This window comes from Sander vitreus, chromosome 9 (genome assembly GCF_031162955.1).
Source record: "Sander vitreus isolate 19-12246 chromosome 9, sanVit1, whole genome shotgun sequence".
NCBI lineage: Eukaryota > Metazoa > Chordata > Actinopteri > Perciformes > Percidae > Sander > Sander vitreus.
In genome coordinates, this window is record NC_135863.1 from 14,114,890 (window position 1) to 14,124,287 (window position 9,398).

Here is a 9,398-nt window from a genome sequence, read left to right on the forward strand (position 1 = left end):
AGTTGGTAATGCAGACTTTCTGTAAGAAATTCAAAGTATTGCGTAGAGACATCAATCAGGGTCTTTACACTTTACATTATACTAACTGTTTTCCCAGACTGTTACTACAATTAAACAAATCAAATCAGTTCAGTCCCCTTTTTACACAGTTCTCATCTACTCACTGGTCTATTATCCTTTACTCAGAGCTATTCAGTAAGAACTATTCATTTCAGTTTTCAATTTCTGATATATTCTTCGCTCATTCACTGCAACTATTTAGGAACAAGGTGAACAAAATGTCCTGCAGGCTCAAATCAACCAGTGCTTACATGTCCTCTGCAGTGGAGCGATCACTGACGCACGGGCCAAGAAAAACAGAAAGGCCCGTTCCCCACTGCTGCTTCAGATGTGCTAATCCGTGCTCTTCATCACTTCTGCAAACAGAATTCCACCTTTTTATATGGGACACAGCTTGTTTTCCTTTGGCCCAGTCTCAGAAGGGAACAGAGATGAGGCCCAGAGATGGAGCAATGCTAGCTCAGCACTCCTCATGACATCAGATGACTTTAACTGAGTACAAACACATCATTTTTTTCTTAAGTTTATTTGATCTGTTTGGAAATACAGATGAAAAACAGCAAATTGTGTTTTGATCTTGTCCAAGATGGTCAACAGTTCAGTTCTCAGTTGTACAACAACCAAACAGATAAATCTATTATAAAAATAATGCTCCCAGTAAAGTTCAGGAGACATATTTTGCAATATGAGCTCCAGTTAAACAACCATGTGAGTAATAATTGATCATATTCAGCACCTCAGATTTCAAACCTCTTTACTAAGCGATTTTAAAAAGAAAGAAAATTCCCGCACACACTTGTCACCTCTGCATTTGGTTTATTTGGTCAGTGTGTGCAGGGATTTTTACTTTCTTTTTGAAATGACTGAAACTTCAGTGGAATCAATTCCCTACACCCCAAAGGAGACAAGGTGTGTGTTGCTTTCTGCTCTTTCTACTAAGCTATACACATGGGATACATTCCTCTCCATCAGCAACATTAGATTGGCCTAAGCAGCAGGAAGCACTGCATGGCTTTTCATTGTGGTTTGATTAACCACATACCACAACAGAAATAAATATATCTGAAGCACTGACTGAATTAAAGATATCAAAAGTATTTCCACTATCAGTAGGGCTGAACAATATAGTTGAAAACATTATCAGAATATTAATAAAGATTTCATGACATGAGGAATGCATATAAAACACGTAAAATATTCAGAGATTCCATTGTTAAGCAATACATAAGACCTAATTCTTCATATGCGACAAACAAAATTGCCTGCTCAAAATTTTATTTTATCATTAATCATTAACAGTACCTGGTAGAACAATGACATAAGATCATACAATCTTGATATAATGTTGGTGATATTCAATAAACAATATTATTGAATTATTTCCCAGCCCAACCTATGGTGTCACGCCAAATAAGGTGTTAAGTTAAATTCATTTCTACTGCTATCAGCAATTGCTTTGTTATACTTCATTAGTTGTTTCCCAGTCATTTGTCTCAGATGACAGATGTCGCTTGAGGAAATGTAACAGGGAGGAGTAAAAATGTGCTCCATGACTTTGCTCTAATCTGTTTATTGTTTCGTTATCAGGTTTTAGGAAGTTCCTTCAGTTAAAAATGCCCTGGTCTGTTGCTCCAGCATTATCGTTTAAAGCCTCGGAGCAGGCAGATGGAGAGGACAGAGGAGCCCTGGCCATCAAGTCTGGGGCTTATCTGCTCTGCCGGGCCTTTTCCCAGTCCAGCCCTGATAACCCGGGTTGACTAGCAAAATACAGGATATGACCCAATAACCCTGCAAGGCAGGAGGGGTCGTCATATTGTTTTATTGGGGGAGGTATTTTTTTTAAACCTTCCTTTACATTGTGGGAGCGTGCAGACTAGCTGGCAGATGTGCTCATGGACGTCTTTAACATCTCCCTGAGCCAGGCTTTCACTCCTTCATGTCACCACCACTAGCATCCCAGTGTTGAAAAAGTCATCGATGTACTGCTTCAATGACTACCGCCCTGTAGCACTCACACCAATCACAATGAAGTGCTTTGAGAAGCTGGTCTTGGACCACAAGAAATGCATTGTGATCAACACCGGTGCCCCCCAGGGATGTGTGCTCAGCCCACTGCTGTTCACACGACTCCAATCGTTCGTACACACACACACACACACCTCGTAATTATAGTTTATTATTGCACTACATTTTTGTCATTGGTGCACTACATGTCTGTACCTGTCTTGTATCTTGTTCTGTACCTGTTTTTTTGTAGCGTGCTTGCACCTTATGTTCATTCCTTCTTTTTTCATCGCTGTTGAGGTGAGGAGAAAGATGCAGTTTATTGCACACACTTTAGCTAAACTTTAAAGTAAAACAAGACAGGTAACAGATCAGCGTTTACACTTTTTATTTCCCTTCAAATTAATGCACCAGATGTGTAGCACATCACTAACAAGAATGACATGTCTGTCATTTTGCCAAGCTTGCAGAGGAGACCTCTTCTCCCTCTTCTGTACCAGACAGAGTTTTCTGTGGGAGTCTAAACATGGCACAGGTGCAGATGTTAAAGGGTTTGGGATTGGTTGGCCACTCCTGATGTGGAAACTCATCCCCCTCCTGTTGTTTTGCTGTTGGTTCACTCCACTGGGCATTTGCCTCTTCAAAATCCCACTGGAAAATACAGACAGGTCAAAAAAAAATAATCGGTGTACAGTCGGAGGATTATGAGGTCATATTTTATAATGCTTATATGAAAGACATTATGTCTTACCTTCTTAACCATCCCTGTAGCTATTCATTTATTTAAGCTTATTCTGTGTCTTGGGAGAATTAAAAAATGTTATACTGTAAACAAGACATTAAGGCCTCAGGAGGGGTATTTTTTGGGGTGTTTTGCTTAATTGACAGATATCTCATAGTGGCTGCAGTTTGTATCCTGACTGAAAATACCCTTCATCTAGCACTTCTTCGTCTTGCCTGATAATTTCCAGAGCACAGGAATATTTTCATTACTTTGTCTGAGATCCTGATCCTTATCCTTTTTTACATTGATTATTTGTAACGTTAAGAGATCCTGAAATTAAATACCTTTTTATGACTCATGTTGTGTTAGAGACTCAGCTACATGTCAAGAATGCAAAAGGCATAGACTTCCTCATACACATAGTTAAGTCCTGGACAGCAGGCATCACACAAGAGACCATACACGTCTCCCAAAATAGCAGAGGGTAACACTGGCCCCCTATAGACAAGGCAACCATTTCACACTACTTCCTAGGCAGACAGGCCCAACCCTGGTCTTTAATCAAGGGTCCTTTACAGGAGAACAATTGGGACAAATCTCAAACAATCCCCACCCTCACTGTAACCCTCAGTCCCCCCCTCACCTCCACCTCAGCTAAGAACCAGCACTCAGCAGAAATGTGCAAGAAACACACAGCACAATGGACAACTCAAGCTGCTGGCTGCAGTGAATGCTGCACACTGCTGTTCAGACTGTGTTTGCAGGCAGCACACTCCAAAACGTTGTGTGGTTTTATCATGATCAGCAATTATGGTGATATCGTAAAAAGCAGACATTTAAATTCACGTTACATGTAAATCCATCTAAAAATTGTTCACTAGCACTATGATCTTTTTCTTTCTGTCCTCAGCTTGCTTTGAAGCATTTTATAGTAACCTCTGTGTTTAATGTAGTGGGAAAGTTTTGCAACCAAATGAAAGGACAGTCTTGAACTCAAATGGAGTTATGTGTACTAGAGATTAAACATTTGACACTGTCTGTGTAAACCATCAATCCATAAAATCACAATCAAAGTAAACAGCTTCTGTTAATTCTTACTCGCCAGTGGGTCCCAGAGAGGGGGAGGGACCAATTCATGAAAATACCTGCTGTTGTCCCATGTTTAGAAAGACTTCAGGCTAGCGATTTGTTCAGCACTGATCAGAAAAGATTAGCAGTTATTATCAGGAGTTTAATATATTTGGTTATATAGACTAATCTGAGCTGCCCCCAAAACACTGAATATTTGGAAGCTCCTAAAGCATTCTGGCAAACAAGCCTCCACCAACCAACGAGAGTTGAAATTAGATTAAGTTGAAGAGGAAGAGTTTTCACACAGCCAACAACATTGTACACATAGTACAAAACGTTGTAAAAGTCCTACTCTAACACTGACTATACTAAGGACATTCATGTCATTTGCTTATTCCCGTTTGGTGAACAGTATCAAGCTGCAATTGTTTATGCTCACACCATTTGCCTTTGTTTCTGATTAAATGACATCCTCCATAGTTTGGCTTTCTACAGCACAACAGTTAGGGAGTTTCTATTGTGGCTGTGTGCGACTGAACAGGAAAAAGCTTGTAATTTCACTCTCCCTGCAACTCAAACTATTCCTTTTCAAAGAGAGGAGTTCATTTAAACATGAGCCGTTCTCTAAAGCAAGACTGTTTTTTGCTGCGTAGACGATATTTAATTCTGGGCACAACTGTACACTGCAGAATGAAGCCACGTTTCACTTAACTTCAAATCACCAGTTAAAATATAAACCCTGCTTCTCACAAATATTCTCTCCATACACTTTTACCCACAAAACACACACACACAGGTCTCTATAGAGTTTGACTCATCAATCCTACAAGAGTATGCTGACTGTTGTCTTCTTACAAGAACCCCTGACCTCTGTCTGATTTACTTCCCTCAGAATCACATGTGAAAAGCACAAAGCTTGGTGTGCAGCAGCACAAACTCCTGACCTGTCTGAGCGCTGGACTTTCATTTGCTCATTATAACTTTTAAAATTAATTTGTGAGGCATGTATTCTAATCTCACACAGATAGCCCATTATACAGGAGGTATACAGATCTAGAGATGCTTGAGGTAGATGGACAGAAGAACAGATAGTGTTGTTTCAACCCTTTAAGTAGGTCAATTACAATGTCTCTTCATAAGCTGCTGTGCTGTGTTGTGCAGGGAAAGGCAATAAATTAAGTATTCACAGCAGGTGGCACAAGGTGATATAGCACAAGTTAACAGCAGTTAAACATCCTGTTACATGTTAAAACATCCAGTATATTCATTCATACTTTCACAGTAATCACACAATTATGGCAACATGCTGTTGCCACCTAGTGGCACACTATAAGAAGTACACTTCATAGCTATAATTATTGACCGACTTGAGCTTTAGACATTCAAAACGTTTTTAACAAGTGTAATCAGGCAACAGAAAACTGAAGTAGATATCCGAGGTATTAAGATGAGTCAATGTATTGATTGAACTGAAATAAAGGTGAAATATTACTTCCAGGTTATTCCTGGATAAACATTAAATCAGAGAGGTTAATATGATTGTTGATTAAAAAAAAACAATGACAATTTATTGTGCAGTTGCTGACTACAGTGTCAGCATTTTTGCATTAAATGTATTAATTAAGCATTTCTATTAGATATCTGCCCTGATTGGTTAGTGTACTCAAGTTTGTAAGAAAATGTCATGCTGCTCACCAACAGGGCTAAACAGGGCTCCAACCCACCTCCAGATCTGAGCTGACTTGTGAAGAGTCACAGGAGTTATCTGAAGAGCAGAAACTGTCGACTTGCACCGTCCTGTTGAGAGGCTGGTCCTCCACATCCTCCTTGGACAACTTCACCTCCTTCAGAAAAAACAAAAATACATACATATTCCACTGCAAGAATAACCACTGATTAATGTAAAGAAAATATGCAGCGAGTATGCAGTCTGTGCCACCACAGATTATTTGCTTACTTTTTTTGCGGGTTGAACACTGACATCCATATAACGGCCCATCTCAGTCATCTTCTGGACATTTTCTGTCTTTGAAGAAAAGGTTTAATAGTATCATGTTCAAAACAAGACATTTCATTTTATGAAAATGACTCGTCTTCTTTTTACTTTATGCACATTTAAGCTGATACAACCAGATAAATCAATAAGTGAAGTGACAGAGTAAGTAAAATTCCTATATTGTCAATGTTAAATATAAAACAATGACTTACTTCGTACTTAAATTCACTCAGAAAGATCAGGATTCATGTACGATTCCAAGGGTTTAGGAACACAAATAGGACCTAAAACAGGAAGTATGAAAACTTACTTTTGTTCGTGCTGATGAATGAACTTGCTGTTTCCTCTGTCTCTTCATGACAGCGTTATCCTTGTGGGGGAAGCCCGAGCCACCTAAAAGGCTCTCTGTGTCTAAAGAAAAAGTGGTAAGCTGTTGTCTGGTCCCTCTCTTCCACCAATAGATGACAAGAATCTGAAGATGTTGGATTTAAGGTAAACAGATCACACCTGGTTGAAAATCAGTACAAATTCACATACATTCAAGCAATTGAAGACATCATTGAAATCAACAGTGTGGGCAGTATTGTGAAGTTCCTTATGACTTTTGGGTTTCTGTTTGTGCTGCACTTTTTCCTGTCAGTCATGGTGCCTTTTGTTATTGCTGCTGCTTAAAACGTTACCAGAGAGAGTTCAGAACTTGGAAAAGCTAAATCAATAGTGTGTTATAAATGCTACAGACCATCTCCAGTTCTGTGGTCAAAGCCCTGGTTAAAGGCTTTGATAGCTAGTGTGAGACCCTGAGCCCGACAGAGTAAGTAACATAACAGTATCACTCTTTGCTATATAAGAATACAAGAAGGTCCAGGATGACACAGCATATTGTGGACAGCAGCCACGGCATGACTCTTAAGAGAAACGCAAACTGAGTGTCGTAGAGGAGTATGGCAGCAGCATAGAGCGCACCAGCCAGTGAGCACAGCAGTCCAGAGAACACGTAGGCCCTGGTCAACATCCGTCCTCTGTACTAAAAAGAGAAAACAAATGTGATTTGTTTATAAGCGATTTATAACTGGGAACTATTTTGGGAAAGCAATAAGTGGCTCTGACAACAAAACACTCATGGACTGTTTGTCACTTACTACTCTGCAGAGTCCAGGGAACCTGGAGGTACAGGCGATCACACAGGACAGCAGACCAAGCATGTAACCCAGGATTTCAGTGTTGTCCTGTTAGAAGAACAGTTTTAAGTTGTTATGTCAGACACGTTACTACGAGGTCAGGGTATTAAGTCTAAATAGGTTGTGTTGAAGAACATGAACATCCATCCACACTGCAGAAATTGAAGATGTTAGAGCAACGCAATTAACTGGGAGACAGTTTGGGACAACATTTTCCATTGTTCCAAGAACCCAAATCACCAGCAGATCCACTTCAACATATCTCATAGGACGTATTGGACTCCTCAGAAGAGATGCGTCTCTAAAGTCATTCCCACTCCCTATTGCACGTTCTGTCAACCTGAACAAACTGGAACTTTCCTGCACAAGGTCTGAGAGTGTGAACAGGTGCATGAGTTCTGGAATAAAACATCAATAATATCTGATGTGATAGGATGTCAAATTCCTACTGACCCCATTGTTTTGTTACTTAATGATGACTCTAAATTACACCTGCTTGGGAGACAGAAGAAAGTTTGGCTAGCCGGCTCAACTGCAACCAAGAAAATTATAGCTCAACACTGGCTCCCCCCCCCCCCACTCACTTTGTATAAAACAGTGGTTGGCGTATTTTCTAGACATAGTTGTACTCTCTACAGCTCCCTACAGCAAGGATTAACAAAGCCAAATCATCAACTATCAACCTATGGAAAAACGCAGCAGCACAAGTATCAGTCCTAATGACCTCAGCACCACAAGAATTAGAGGAGAGTGACTAGGCAAGGTGTGATTTCTGTTTTTGTTTTTGCTTATTTGTTTGTTTTTGTTTTCCTCGAGAACGCAGAGGGTGGGGGGTGGGAGATGGTTTTTGTTATTGTTCAATTGTGTTTGTTCTGTAGGTTCAAAAATATAAAAATAATAAAAAATGTATCCTAAAAAAAGAAAAAAAAGAAATTTAAGATGTGAAATATATGAACTACTGAGTATTTAAAACTACGGAACGACATATAAGTGTGAGTAAAGTGTAAATGCACAAATACATTCCACCAGTCACTCGCAACACATTAAATGGAAATGCATTTGTCCATGGAACTGCACTGCGCAATTAAAGGACTACAACTGGCCACGGTGGTGGTGTGTGTGCTTACTTGCAGGGTGGCATGCAGAAGTCTCCTCACGCTAAGAGGTCTGTCTGCTGGCTGGGTCACCATGGACTTCAGAAAACCTCCTGCAACCACCATCAATACACACACAGCAAGGAGGTGCTGCCTCCTCCGCCCCCTCTTCATCCTCAGCCTCCTTTCTGAGGGAGAACACACACACAAGGAGGTTTTGGCAGTTGGGCACAGTTATAACACATCCTCTATTCATTTGTTTGGTTATCTGTAGAGCGTCTCTGATAAGTCTCCTTGCTGTTTTGCCTAAAGGGTTTAGCTAGTTAGGTGCTAATACTAAAACACCTGTGCTACCTTCCTCTACTTTGTTTGAACAGTGTACAGTTGATCGAGTTCTGGGAATGATAAGGTTTGCATTATTATTGAGAATTGGCATTACTCTAAACGCACCTGCCTTTGAGTTCCAGCACAGGAGCACAGGGAAACAGCATGCCATAAAACTGACAGCATCCATAGCAGCAGCAAAAGCACCCATCAAAACCTACAGAGAGGAAGCAGAAATGAGTTATTACTGCATGCAAAAGATACGTGCTACGATTAAAAGTATGCTACCTGAATATGCAGCTGTCTGGACAGAATGGCTCCAATTGTGCTGCACATGTTACCGAGGAGGCTGTAGAGGAAAGTGATGGTTTCTCCTGGATTCCCTCCCCGAAATGTGCACCTCTGATACACGAGCCTTTAAGAGTTGACACGGGTTTAATGTAAGATCATTTTCAATAAATTACTGGAACGTAAGAAAGTACAGAATGAAAAACTACTTACAGAAAGCATGACAGCAGTAAAAGCAGCGCAGACAGGAAGCTGAGACCGATGGGGACGCAAAGTTTATCTGCGCCATGAGAGAAACAGGTAGTGACTGAATCGACGCAAAATTCAACCAAAATGTAGAGAAAAGTGTTGAGATTTCCTCTCGTCTGACCCTCTAGGGTCAATGAACGTCCCCCCATATTAATTGCGAATATGTTGTTTGCATTTCGTGGTACTAGAAGAAAAAAAACGAATCCGTGCAACACCTGTGCTGCAATGCATCCGCCAGAAGCACAAGAGCATAATGGAAGCGCCTGCTTATTTTAGGGAGGAGCTCACCTGTGCTGTGATACACTACGGAATACTGGATGCTGTGGGAAATTAGATGTAGGCTAGAAGTCTCACGTTTGAAAGCTAATTTGAAATGAATGCATCCCTTATAAAGAAAGAAAAAGAAGGAA

At 40.4% G+C, this 9,398-nt stretch overlaps 1 protein-coding gene across 1 annotated transcript; it reads right to left on the reverse strand.

Annotated features, from left to right (window-relative positions):
• Nucleotides 1-2,435: 2,435 nt before the first annotated feature.
• On the reverse strand, nucleotides 2,436-9,234 carry tmem44 (transmembrane protein 44). Its single transcript, XM_078258825.1, is given in 11 exon segments — nucleotides 2,436-2,715; nucleotides 5,584-5,703; nucleotides 5,817-5,885; nucleotides 6,166-6,327; nucleotides 6,709-6,879; nucleotides 6,995-7,081; nucleotides 8,161-8,315; nucleotides 8,578-8,668; nucleotides 8,740-8,866; nucleotides 8,953-9,186; nucleotides 9,188-9,234. Coding segments are annotated over 11 exon segments (1,449 nt in total). The 5' UTR covers nucleotides 9,220-9,234; the 3' UTR covers nucleotides 2,436-2,514.
• Nucleotides 9,235-9,398: the final 164 nt, after the last annotated feature.